Source organism: Oryctolagus cuniculus, chromosome 3, assembly GCF_964237555.1.
Source record: "Oryctolagus cuniculus chromosome 3, mOryCun1.1, whole genome shotgun sequence".
In the NCBI taxonomy this organism is placed as follows: Eukaryota; Metazoa; Chordata; class Mammalia; order Lagomorpha; family Leporidae; genus Oryctolagus; species Oryctolagus cuniculus.
In genome coordinates this window covers 29,968,802-29,982,807 of record NC_091434.1, presented here as the reverse complement: position 1 = coordinate 29,982,807, position 14,006 = coordinate 29,968,802, and the positions used below count along the sequence as shown (strand labels likewise).

Here is a 14,006-nt window from a genome sequence, read left to right as displayed (position 1 = left end):
GACTATAAACCTAAAAAAAAAAAGAATAACTCACTACCATCCCCAGGAATAAGCACATAAAAGTATGTGGTGTAATCTTTCAGACATTCTGCTGTATACACATACAGATGGTTTGGGGAGGATGGGGTGATTAACACAAATAGAGATGATTTGGTTGAAACCCTTCATTTCACTGAGGAATAAACTGCAGCCCAGAAAGGTTAGCCTTGTGCCATGAAACAGAGAATCTTGGGAAACAGCCGTTTCCTAAATAATGCATGCTCATTGCGCAAGGAATCACTTAGATCCTTAACACTTCCTAAGACTGTGTCCTAAGTATACTTCAGACTCCTTCCAGCTTATCTCCCAAACTACTTACCTCTTTCTTATATCAACTAACAGATCCCGCCTCCCAGCATCAACTTCACCCTGCCTTCACCAGTACTTGGAATGCCATCTGTTCCAATGTTTGACCCACCCTGGGTCCCTCAGTGCAGCGGGAGTGTCCAGGACCCCATTAATGAAGATCAGTCTGTGAGTAACAAGCACTTTCTTTCCTTTATCTCCAGGCCTCATGGAGTACACAAGAAAGAGAACAGCTAATACGTGAGGCAGTGTGTCCATTCTTGTCATAAGAATGTAATAACAGCACAGAAAATCGGTCACAAAAGGTCTTTATTCTTGTCAACAGGAGGAAGTAGCATCTGGAACTGAGAATTTGCAGACCTTCAAGTCAACAATTTTGCTTTACAATAAGAGCAGTGCCTGCCTTATAAAGCTATTAAAAGCATTAGGTATTGATTTCTTGACCATAGGAAATATTTTTTATATTTATCATCAAAAAATTCATTTAACCTATAATATGTAAACTACCCAAGAGTTAAAAATATTGACCCAGCAAAAGTAAAGAAAAAAGAAAGCTGGCGATTCATACTTCCTTGTTTGGACTTTGGTTTTGTGCATTTTATTGACCAGCAGCAGCAGCATCACAAACATCACTGAAAACTCAGCCTTTTTTCTTAAGATTTATTTATTTGTTTATTTATGTTAAAGGCAGGGTGGCAGAGACTGAGGGAGAGCCAGAGAGATACTGTATCTGATGGTTCGCTTCCCAAATGCCCACAACAGTTGAGGTAAGCCAGACCAAAGCCAGAAGCCAAGAACTCCTACTGGGTCTTTCACATGGATGTCAGGAACCCAAGTACCTGGTCCACCATCTTCTTGCTCATAGCTGCATCAGTAGGAAGTTGAATCAGAATCAGAAGCAAGACTAGATCCTAGGCAGTCCAGTATGGTACGTGGGCATCCAAAGCAGCGTCTTAACCATCTGCACCGCAGTGATGCCCTTGGGACTTCAATCTTATGTTGCTCTAATATAGCACAGCTGTTACCTAATATAAGTCAATAATATTCAGATTAGGACTGGCACTGTGGCACAGTAGGTTAATCCCCCACCTGCGGTGCCAGCATCCCATATGGGCGCCAGTTCTAGTCCCAGCTGCTCCTCTTCCAATCCCATTCTCTGCTATGGCCTGGGAAAGCAGTAGAAGATGGCCTAAGTTCTTGGGCCCCTGTACCCATGTGGGAGACCGGAAGAAGCTCCTGGCTTCAGATCAGCGCAGCTCCAGCCATTGCAGCCATCTGGGGAGTGAACCAACGGACAGAAGACCTTTCTCTCTGTCTCTTCCTCCTACTCTCTGTGACTCTACCTCTCAAATAAATAAATAAAATCTTTAAAAAATTAATATTTAAGTTAGAATATAAGTAAAAAAAAAAAAACAAGACTACATGCTATTTGAAAAACATCTCCAAAATATGCCATTTTCACTTGTTAAATAGCATTTTTCTAAATTACAAAAGTAAGATAGAAAATTTGGAAAATAAAGCATAATAGAAAAAGAATATGTCTTCTTGCTCAAATCCATCATTATTAGGTATATAAATATTAAAGATTTGATACATCTCTTAAAATATCATTTTACCTTTCATAGTAGAAAAGTGTTTTTTTCCATTCAAATTAAGTAATATGTTGTTTAAAACCTGACACTTTGAATTGAAAAAGAAATCACTTACACTTCTTTGGAAAATGAATATATGAAGTCAAGCTGAATATTTTTGCATAAAGCACATAGACTTTGGAGACATTTGTAGTTTTCTTTGGGGAACTGTTTGAACTCTTCACCCATCTCAATATGCCTATTTTATTTTAATGTATCCACATATTGTATTTTCACATATAATGTTCTTTTGTATCTTCTTCCATGTGTGCAATAATTCCAACATCTGAACCATCAGCAAGAGGATCTTTGATTTTTCTTCCTACACATAATTGGATCATTTGAACCAATCAAGTCTTCATCCTGAGTTCACAATAGATTTGAGCCAATCCAGATTCGGTGTCCAGTACTCTCTCTCTCATTCCAAAATCTTTACCTTATACCTTATGATAAACCAACTTAGTCTCCTGGCTCTGAAAATGATAGCCTATCAAACACCCTTGATTGCTCTTATGTAATTCATCATCATAGGAAACCGAAATCTAACATTGATGTCTCGAATAAAGGGAGTATCTCTGAAGACAGCCTTTTAGAAGAACCACCAAGACTACCCGTCTCTCTCTAGAACTATAGACCAACAAAGAGATCTGGAATTGCTGATGTATACAGATGTTACTTTAAATCTGCAAAGAACTCCTGGGATCTGCACTCTGGTTTTTTTTTTTTTTTTTCATTGTTTCTTTTTTTTTTAACTTTTATTTAGTAGATATAAATTTCAAAGTACTGTTTATGGATTACAATGGAGTTTCCCCCCAATAACTTCCCTCCCACCCGCAACCCTCCCATCTCCCTCTCCCTTTCCCATTCCATTCACATCAAGATTCATTTTCAGGCCGGCGCCGCGGTTCACTAGGCTAATCCTCCGCTTTGCAGCGCCAGCACACAGGGTTCTAGTCCCGGCCAGGGCGCCAGATTCTGACCCGGTTGCCCCTCTTCCAGGCCAGCTCTCTGCTGTGGCCAGGGAGTGCAATGGAAGATGGCCCAAGTGCTTGGGCCCTGCACCCCATGGGAGACCAGGATAAGTACCTGGCTCCTGCCATCGGATCAGCGCAGTGCACTGGCCGCAGCACACCAGCCGCGGTGGCCATTGGAGGGTGAACCAACAGCAAAGGAAGACCTTTCCTCTCTGTCTCTCTCTCTCTCACTGTCCACTCTGCCTGTCAAAAAAAAAAAAAAGATTCATTTTCAATTATCTTTATATACATAAGATCAATTTAGTATATATTAAGTAAAGATTTCATCAGTTTGCCCCCACACAGAACACAAAGTGCAAAATACTGTTTGAGCACTAGTCATAGCATTAATTCACATTGAACTACACATTAAGGACAGAGATCCTACATGAGGAGTAAGTGCACAGTGACTCCTGTTGTTGACTTAACAAATTGACACTCATGTTTAAGGTGTCAGCAATCTCCCCAGGCTCTAGTCATGAGTTGCCAAGGCCATGGAAGCCCCCTCAGCTTGCCGACTTTGATCTTATTTTGACAAGGCCATAGTCAAAGTGGAAGTTCTCTCCTCCCTTCAGAGAAAGGTACCTCATTCTTTGATAGCCTGTTCTTTCTACTGGGATCTCACTCACAGAGATCTTTCATTTAGGTTTGTTTTGTTTTTGTTTGTTTTTTTTTGTTTTTGTTTTTGTTGCCAGGGTGTCTTGGCTTTCCATGCCTAAAATACTCTCATGGGCTCTTCAGCCAGATCCGAATGCTTTAAGGGCTGATTCTGAGGCCAGAGAGCTGTGTAGGACATCTGTCATTCTATGAGTTTGCTGTGTATCCCGCTTCCCATGTTGGATCGTTCTCTCCCTTTTTTATTCTATCAGTTAGTGTTAGCAGACACTAGTCTTGTTTATGTGATCCCTTTGACTCTTAGACCTATCATTATGATCTATTGTGACCTGAAATTGACCACTTGGACTAGTGAGATGGCATTGGTACATGCAACCTTGATGGGATTGCATTGGAATCCCCTGGCACATTTCTAACTCCACCACTTGGGGCAAGTCAGCTTGAGCTGACTCTGTGTGCTCAAAGTTCTTGGGATTTGTGCCAGTGTAGGTATTGTGATGAAGAATGACTATTGTAAGGTCATTTGCAGAATGAATCTTCTCACCTTTCTTGAAACTTATCTTTTACCTGTTTAAAAGTGGATTGTTCTTAATATTTTTCTATTATGCCTGTGCTGTTAGTAAACAGAGTCAAATTATACATTCAACCTTAGCAACGTAACCAACTCTTTTAATTTCCTTTCAATAACTGTTTCTATAAATATTGTTAAGTATTTACAGTGTGCCCCTACATTTATGTACAAATATTACTTATGTGGTAAATACCTGAACTACAAAAATTAAATAAGTTATATAGCTAACTGGTTTATGTGAGAGATGAATCTCCTTCACCTTCCTTTCCATGGTTCTGAATTTATTTTATTACGTTTATGAAATAAACGTGCCATACTGAAAGCCAGTTCAAAAATTTCTAAAGAGTATTAAATTTTTTATTTGTTTTTACTGTTTACAGAGCGAATTTTTGATGCTACCTCATATCTTAAATGTGAAATAGGATTCTTTCCTGAAATTGCAGACATTCTTGAAGAATTATTCTGTTAGTAAAAATATACATATATATATAGCTATATATAGCTACATATAACCTAGAAACTTGGTAGAAAAACAAACAAATGAATATTCATGAAACTGGTTTACTGCTGCCTTACCATTTCTTGAAGAACTACCAATTCATTGGGAAAATTTATGCCTATAACCTTTCAAGACAAGTTACTAGTCAATAAACTTAGCTTTCTGTCTCAACAGAAATCCTTTTCAGCCCGGGCTGTGTCTCGCTCCCATCAGAGAGCAGAACACATTTTAAAGAATCTCCAGCAGGAAGAGGAGAAGAAACGTCTTGGCCGAGAAGCCAGTCTCATCACCGCCATCCCTATCACCCAGGAGGCTTGCTACGAGCCCACTTGTACACCCAACTCAGAGCCGGAAGAAGAAGGTGCCCTCTACACATGGGGCTTCTTGGGGGGCAGATTCGTAGGGAAAGGATTTTGTTTGAAATAAGCATTGATGATTTTATGTGACATGAGGTGATCTGCCCCCTCCATCTCTCTCTCTTTCTGACACTATCCAAACAAACAGAAAAGAAAAGTTGTTATTTTCTAAGAATTTAGAGAGGACCTATCTCCAGAAGAGGACATTAGTCATATTGAATGAACCAATTGATAATGGACCAAGTGTTGGTTGTGATTCAGGGAACAAATGAATCCAGAATGTGTGTTAAAGTAAATGCAGTCAATTGTTCATCATTAAAAATGGGGCTAATCTATTAATTATGCAACATGCATAAGAGTAGACAGTTTGCCAGTTGGTATCAGAAAATCACTTGTGACCCATTCTAAGTTCTGTGATTCTCTGATTTGCTTTTGTAGAAACTTTGGGAGAAAGTTTCTGCCTTTCTGTAGAATTTTTCTTTCCCTTTTGCTAAATATGACCTAAATTGCTTAAGCCTTATGGTCTGAGGGTGGTACATACTGTAATGTAAGTACAGCTATAATTGTGATAACGACAACTTTTTCATTATAAACCCAAAGTTCACATTCCCTGTTTTGTTTGCCAGTAGAAGAAGTCACTAATCTGGCATCCCGTCGATTGTCTGTGAGTCCATCCTGTACCTCCAGCACTTCCCACAGGAACTACTCGTTCCGCCGCGGGTCTGTGTGGTCTGTGCGCTCAGCTGTCAGTGCAGAAGGTGGGTGCTCTTACAAATGTGTTCTTACTCTTCATGACTCAGTGTGTTTTGAAACATTTTCCCGTTATTATCATTACCTCACATCATTATCCCTTCTTAATTAAATGACTTGTTTCATGACTTGAAGTTCCAAAATAAAATGAGATTGAGTAGCATTCTCAAAAAATTATTGTAGATTTAAGCCAGCAATTGTCACTTGTAAGCTGGCTCTGTTTTAATTATTTTACATGTAGTCCTACTGTTGAGGCTTCAGAAGACAATACTCTAGGCAGTTAATTATTTTCCACCCTGGCTACACATCACAGTCAACTGGGAAGCTTTAGAAAAATGTCCAGGCCACACCCAAGATCAACATAAATTCTCTGAGGGTGAGACCCATGCATCAATATTTTTAAAACCTTGTAATTCCAGTGTCTATTGGTATGATGCCATTAGGGTGCCTTTCTAGGATGATTTAACAATCCAAGGCAGACTAAAGGCCATGCTATTAACATAGTGATAAGAAGAGGATTGAGGGCAGAACTTAATGCCCTGAAGTTCCAAGAATTAAAGAAAAATTGCTTCTGTAGTAAAAACAGCTCTCTGAGACTCACTGCTTCAAGATTATGCAAACTTTTTTACTAACCTATGCAGTCATCAAAAATGATATATAAAAAATGAAGCTGTACAACCCTAGGGAACTTTGAAAAATGATTGATATACAGAGATGGGACCCAAAGTATAGCTACATTTTTATAACACCTTTGTTGATGTATGTTCAAATACCAGAAGATTTGCCCCCTCTCAAGTAGATATATAGTAATTTTTAGTATGTTCATGTAGTGTTCAACAATCACCATCTAATTTTAAATATTTTCTTCTTCCCCAAAAGAAACTCCATAGTCATTAACAGTCACTCTTACCCACTAATTCCTCAACCCCCAGCAAATACTAACTTACTTTCTATTTCTATGGATTTGCCTATTATGTATATTTTATTAAAATGGAGTCATGTATATGATACATGGCTTTGTATAGCTTTTTTAATTTAGCATAATATTTTCTGGGTCCATGTATCAATTTTTATTCCTATTTATTGCTAAATTATGTTCCATGATATGGACATACTATATTATGTTTATCTGTTCATCAGCTAATGGACATGTGAGTTCCTTCTACATTTTACCCATTATAAAGTATGCTGCCATGGATGATTTTGTGGGGAAAATTGCCAAACTATTTTCCAAAGAAGCTACATCATTTTACATTTTTACCAAAAAATATAAAATATGCCACACATCCTTGTCAAGACTTATTATTGTCTTTGTTTTCATCATCCTTGTGATTATGAAATGGTTTCCCATTGTGCTTTTGATAAACATTTCTCTTGCTCTAGAGCATATTTTCATACCCTTAGTGGTTATTGTTATATCTTCTTTGCAAAACTTATCTGTTTAAATGTTTTTTCCGTTTGCATATAATTTAACATAAAGATGAGAATTAAAATTACATTCACAAATTGGAAAGCATGTATCTCAACTCATAAAAGCCAAAGTATGTAGATGTAATACAAAGTGTCCACAAAATCATTTTACCCATTTTTAATCAGTATTTTGTCTTTTAATTGGCCAGTTGTAGGAAATATCTATATATTCGGGATACAAGCCACTTATAAATTATTTGCACACATTTCTCTCATTTTGTGATTTGCTTTTTACTTTTGCAATGGTGACCTTGAAGTACAAAATTTTTAGTTAAATCTAGTATATATACTTTTTCTTGTCACTTATGCTTATAGTATCATGTCTAAGAAACTGTTATCCAAACCAGTGTCACAAAGATTTACTCCTGTGTTTTCTTCTAAGAATGTTATAAAATTAGCACTTATATTTTAGTGTGTGGTAAATTTTGAGTTAATTTCTCATTGTACTGTGAGTTGGAATCCAACATCATTCTTTTGTATACTGATATCTGTTGATTCCAGCACTTTGTATTGAAAAGTCTATTTTCCCCCCATTGAATTTTCTTGGCACCATTGTCAAAAATCAGTTGACACTGCTGGGAATTTACCCAATCAAAATAAAATTAGCATATGAAAGATTATCTGTACCCTCATATTCATTGCAGATCAGTTCATAATAGCTAAGATATGAAGTCAAGCCAGATGTTCACCAGCTGATGACTGGATAAAGAAATTATGGAGTATATACACTATGAAACACTACACAGCAATTTAAAAAAATGAAATCCTGTCTTTTGCAACAAAATGAATGCAACTGAAAACCATTATAGTTCATGAAAGAAGCCAGTTCCAAAAAGATAAATACCATATGTTTTTTCTAATCTGTGGTAACTAATAGAGTACCTAAAATGTAATATATAACAGTGAAATTGACCTTTTGAGGTTTGATGATTGTTTACAGTCCTTGTCTCTACTATTGAGGAATAGCATTTTTTCTTCATACTATTTGTTGAACTCTTTACTTAGTATAGGGTTAATCTTACGAGTATAAAGTAAACTGAAAATAGATATTGGTAAAAATAGACTTGCTGCACTTGGCTTCTGGCCTGCTGTCTGCTTGGTATGGTCCCAACTTAATTTCTGGACTTCCCTTTCTCCCTTAGATAGAGCCTTCACTTTCCTATGCATTTCTCTCACTAAATAAAAAGCTTACAAAACTTAAAAAAAAAAAAATTAAGAATGAGAATAGGAGAGGGAGGAAGAAGAAGGGTGGGAGCATGGGAAGAAGGGAGAATAGTGTGGGAAGTATCATCGTATTCCTAAATCTGTATATATGAAATATATAAAATTTGTATATCTTAAATAAATTTTTTAAAAAATCAATTGAACATAAAGGTAATGGTTTACTTCTGGTCTTTCAATTATATGCTTTTAAACTTCTTGTTAATCTTTGTCATAAAGTTTTTAATTGGTAACTGAATCTTGAAATTTTTTTTCTCTTTTTTGAGATTATTTAGTTATTCTTGGCCTCTTGCATTCTATATGAATTTTAGGATCAGTATGTCAATTTCTTTTTTTTTTTTTTTTTTTTTTTTTTTTTTTTTTATTTTTGACAGGCAGAGTGGACAGTGAGAGAGAGAGAGACAGAGAGAAAGGTCTTCCATTGCCGTTGGTTCACCCTCCAATGGCCGCCGCGGCCGGCGCGCTGCGGCCGGCGCACCGCGCTGATCCGATGGCAGGAGCCAGGAGCCAGGTGCTTTTCCTGGTCTCCCATGGGGTGCAGGGCCCAAGCACCTGGGCCATCCTCCACTGCACTCCCTGGCCACAGCAGAGGGCTGGCCTGGAAGAGGGGCAACCGGGACAGAATCCGGCGCCCCGACCGGGACTAGAACCCGGTGTGCCGGCGCCGCTAGGCGGAGGATTAGCCTAGTGAGCCGCGGCGCCGGCCCTCAGTATGTCAATTTCTTAAAAAATAGCAGATGGAATTTCATTATATTCAATATTTGGATCAATATGAGGCATATTAAATCTTTTGGTTTGTGGACATAAAATATCTTTCTGTTAATTTAGGTCTCTAATCCATTTCAATAATGTATTGATTTCAATGTACAAATATTGTACTTTTTCATTGGATTTATTAATAAGTATTTTATTCTTTCTGATGTTATTATATATTAAATTGGTCTTCTAATTTCATGTATGCATTGCTAGTGTTTAGAAATAAAATTGATTTCACATATTAATTTTATATTCTACAATGTTGAAATCATTTTAGTTCTAATAGTTTTGTGGACTTAAGATTCTCTACATACAAAATCACATCATCTGCAAATAGAAATAGTTTTACTTCTTTCTAACCTAGATATATTTTAATTTGTATTGCCTTATAACACTGCCTAAACCTCCAGTACATTATTAAATAAAAATGATCACAGCAAATATTCTAGCTTTTTTTCCTGACCTTAAAGAGGGAAGCATTTAATCTTTCATGATTAAATATAATATTGAGAACTTTAATAAATAAACTTTATCATATTGAGGAAGTTCCCTTAAATTCCAATTTTTTTATGTTTTACCATCAAAGAGTATTGGATTTTGTCAAATGCTTTTTCCACATCTGTTGAAACTCTCATGTGTTTTTTTATTCATTCTATTATTATGATCTATTACATTGATTGATATTCATATGTTGAATCACCCTTACATTCCTGAGATAAACCACACATTGTCATAGCATATAGTATTTTTATATAATTCTGAATCTCATTTGCCAATATTGTGTTGAGGAGTTTTTTCATCTATACTTATAACAAATATTTGTCTAGAGGTTTTTTTCCTGTGATAGCATTGTCTAGTTTTATTATCTAAGTATCATAGAATGCTTTAGGAAATTTTCCTTTCTTTTCCAGTTGTTAAAAGTGTTTGTGAAGAATTGATGTTAATTTTTCTTTAAATGAGTGGTAGGCTTGATCAGTGAGGTTCTCTGGGCCAAAACTTTCTTTTATGGAAAGTTTTTGGTTACTTTATTAATATCTTTTCTTGATATAAATCTCTTCAGATTATCTATTTCTTTCTTACTGAAGTCCTGTAGTTTCTGTCTTTCTAGGAACATGCATATTGAGCCCATATTTCCTTTTCTTTTTTTTTTTTTTTTTTTTTTTTTTTTTTTGACAGGCAGAGTGGACAGTGAGAGAGAGAGACAGAGAGAAAGGTCTTCCTTTGCCGTTGGTTCACCCTCCAATGGCCGCTGCAGCCGGCGCACCGCACTGATCCGATGGCAGGAGCCAGGTGCTTCTCCTGGTCTCCCATGGGGTGCAGGGCCCAAGCACTTGGGCCATCCTCCACTGCACTCCCTGGCCACAGCAGAGAGCTGGCCTGGAAGAGGGGCAACCGGGACAGAATCCGGTGCCCCGACCAGGACTAGAACCTGGTGTGCCGGCGCCGCAAGATGGAGGATTAGCCTATTGAGCCGCGGCGCCGGCCTTGAGCCCATATTTTCTAATTTGTTTTCATATAGTTGCTCATAATATTCCCTTATAATTCTTATTGTTTTGGTATTATTAATAATATGTCCCTTCTGTCATCCCTGACTTTGGTTATTTATGTCTTATCCCTGTTTTTCTTAATAGTCTAACTAAAGATTTGCCCATTTTCTTGATCTTTTCTAAGATGCAGTTTTTCGCTCCATTGCTTTTCTCTATTATTTTTCTATTGATCACTATCTTCACTAACATTTACTATTTTCTTTCTTTTCTTGCAATGAATTTAGCTTGTTCTTCTTTAAGACAATGTCATGAGGTAGAAGTTTACATTATTGATTTGAGAACTTTATAATTTTTAATGTACGCACATACAGCTATAAATTTCCCTCTAAGCACAGCTTTAGCTGTATGTCTGAAATTTCAGTATATTATGTTTTTTAAAAGATTTATTTTTATTTATTTGAAAGACAGAGTTACAGAGAGTGATAGAAACTGATAAAGAGAGGTCTTTCATCCATTGGTCACTCCCCAAATTGCCACCATGGCCAGAGCTGAGCCAATTCGAAGCCAGAAACCAGGAGCTTCTTCCATGTCTCCGACATGGGTGCAGGGTCCCAAGGACTTGGGCCAATCTCTACTGCTTTCCTCGGCCATAAGCAGAGAGCTGAATTGGAAGTGGAGCAGCCAGGACTAGAACTGGCACCCATATGGGATGTCGGCACTTCAGGCTGGGGCTTTAACCCACTGTGCCACAGCGCCAGCCCCAGTATATAATATTTTAATTTTCAAACACCTCAAAGTATTTTCTAATTTCCCCTATGACTTTTATTTGACCCATTTGTTATTTAGGATTGAATTTTAATTTCCACATATTTGTGTATTCCCCAAATTTCCTTCTGTTATTGATGACTAATTTTATCCATTTATGGTTGGAAAGCATTTGTTGTGTTATTTCTGCCTCTGGGATTTATTGAGGCTTGTTTTATTGCTTATATGCTGGTATGTGATGGGAAAAGCGTTTGTGTGTATATCTATGAGGCCTAGTTGATTTATAATGTTAACCAAGTCTTCTATCTCCTTGCTGAATTCTGTGTAGTTGTTCTATTGTTGAAATGAGTTAGTGAGATTTTCTATTATTATTGAATTATTTATTTCTCCCTTTAATTCTGTCAGCTTTTTCTTTCATATATTATAGGGCTCTGTTAGGTACAGATATATGTATAATTATTTTTCTTCCTTGTAGATTGACACATCATTTTAATGTGTCCTTTTTGCCTCTATAATTATGTCTTCTCTTAAAGTATACTTTGCTTGATATTAATATAACCATACCAGTTATATTTTTGCTACTGTCCATATGTCATATCCTTTTTTTTTTTTTTTTTTTTTTTTTTTTGGACAGGCAGAGTGGACAGTGAGAGAGAGAGACAGAGAGAAAGGTCTTCCTTTGCCGTTGGTTCACTCTCCAATGGCCACCGCAGCCAGCGCGCAGCGGCTGGTGCACCGCGCTGATCCGATGGCAGGAGCCAGGAGCCAGGTGCTTTTCCTGGTCTCCCATGGGGTGCAGGGCCCAAGCACTTGGGCCATCCTCCACTGCACTCCCTGGCCACAGCAGAGAGCTGGCCTGGAAGAGGGGCAACCGGGGCAGAATCCGGTGCCCCGACCGGGACTTGAACCCGGTGTGCCGGCGCCGCAAGGCGGAGGATTAGCCTAGTGAGCCGCGGCGCCGGCTCATATGTCATATCCTTTTGCACCTCTCTTGTGTCATTAAAACTAAATTATGTCTCTTATAGACAGCCCATAGTAGTCATGTCTCTTTGTTATCTATAGTGCTAATTCTGCCTTTTTATTGTCACATTTTATCCATTTACATTTAATGCAATAAAGGAAAATTTAGTAGTTACATTACCATTTTAAACTATGAGAGACATAGTTTTCTATTTACCTTTATAGTACAAATGTTATAATTTTTCATACATTTATTATATAATATTAAAATAGAATCTATTTATAATAACTGACTTAAAAATCTTTTTCTAGTAAGTCTAACATCTAGGCTTCTCAGAAGTACTTTCTATTGCCTGCTATTATTCCTGTATGCAGGGAATATTTTCTTGGTTCCTTGTGTGTCCAAAAATTTTTATTGAAAAGTAGACAATAACATTACAACTCTGCAAATCAGATAGTCCATTTCCTTAGAGTTTGTTGTTGCTGCTGGTTCATATGTTGCTATGTTGTTCAGTGGCTTTCCTGAACTAATTGTGTAAAGTCTGTATATTTTGTTGAGCGTGATCACTGAAATCTCTGATCAGATTAGTGGCCAGGTGATGATTAGACAAAGGTTTGCTGCAGTGCCTGGATCTAGTAAGTCTCGCAGCTCTTGCTGAGGGGCATTGTAGACATGTTGAGGAACATCTTCCATGTTCCTGGAGTTAAAAACTGCTTTGATCTTTATTTTTTTCACTTTTTAAATGTGTAGAATCCCATGGTTGGCCAAAAAAAAAAATGTAGGTAGTTTAAAAAGTTTATTGAAAAGGAATTTTTAATGTTTATTTCAGTTAAATTTTTTTAATATCCATGTATAGTTTCCTCATAATATGCATTTCCATAAACTTTTTAAAGAGTCATCATATGGGGGCCAGTGTTGTGGTTTAGCATGTTAAGCCACTACCTATGATGCTGGCATTCCATCTGGGCCTGGTTCGTGTCCCCACTGCTCCACTTCCTATCCAGCTTCCCGGCCTGGGAAAAGCAGCAGAAGATGGCCAAAGTACTTGGGCCCCTGCATCCCACGTGGGAGATTTGCATAAAGTTCCTGGCTCCTGGTTTCAGCCTGGCCCAGCCCTGGCCTTTGCGGCCATCTGGGGAGTGAACCAGCAGATGGAAGATCTGTCTCTCTCTAACTCAGCCTTTCAAATAAATAAATCTTAAAAGTAAAAGTCTTCATAAGCATGAATTTCAATTTTTTTAGAATCAAAATAGACTATTTTTCATGAATTTGTTGAAGTACCATAGTATGTTGGGGATTTACAAGCCCCCCGTAGAAATCTCATTCCTAAGAATTTTCTTTTAAAATAATTTTATCAGCCTCTTGCTTGCCCCAACTAATACAAGCACCTCAGGTAACTACAATGTCAAACTTTTGTTGCTGATTTCTTGGGCAAATTTCCTGGGCATTCAGCACTATGTAAGCTTTGAATCAAGTGAAATAAAGATCCCAGTGACAAATCTCTAGCGATGGGGACTTTCGAGAGTGCCAGACTTATCCAGGGGCAGCAAGACCACAGGTTTTCAC

At 37.5% G+C, this 14,006-nt stretch overlaps 1 protein-coding gene across 12 annotated transcripts in view; it reads left to right on the top strand.

Moving 5' to 3' along the window:
* UNC80 (unc-80 homolog, NALCN channel complex subunit) overlaps positions 1–14,006 on the top strand; it is a 245,541-nt gene that overhangs the window by 160,217 nt on the left and 71,318 nt on the right. For 10 of the 12 annotated variants that reach the window (XM_008259087.4, XM_008259090.4, XM_008259085.4 and 7 more), the window contains 3 exons: positions 382–513; positions 4,849–5,035; positions 5,657–5,788. In XM_008259087.4, coding sequence (XP_008257309.2) covers positions 382–513; positions 4,849–5,035; positions 5,657–5,788 — 451 coding nt within the window. The remainder of the gene's footprint in view (positions 1–381; positions 514–4,848; positions 5,036–5,656; positions 5,789–14,006) is intronic. The other 2 variants (XM_002712438.5, XM_008259084.4) reach the window with 1 other exon arrangement.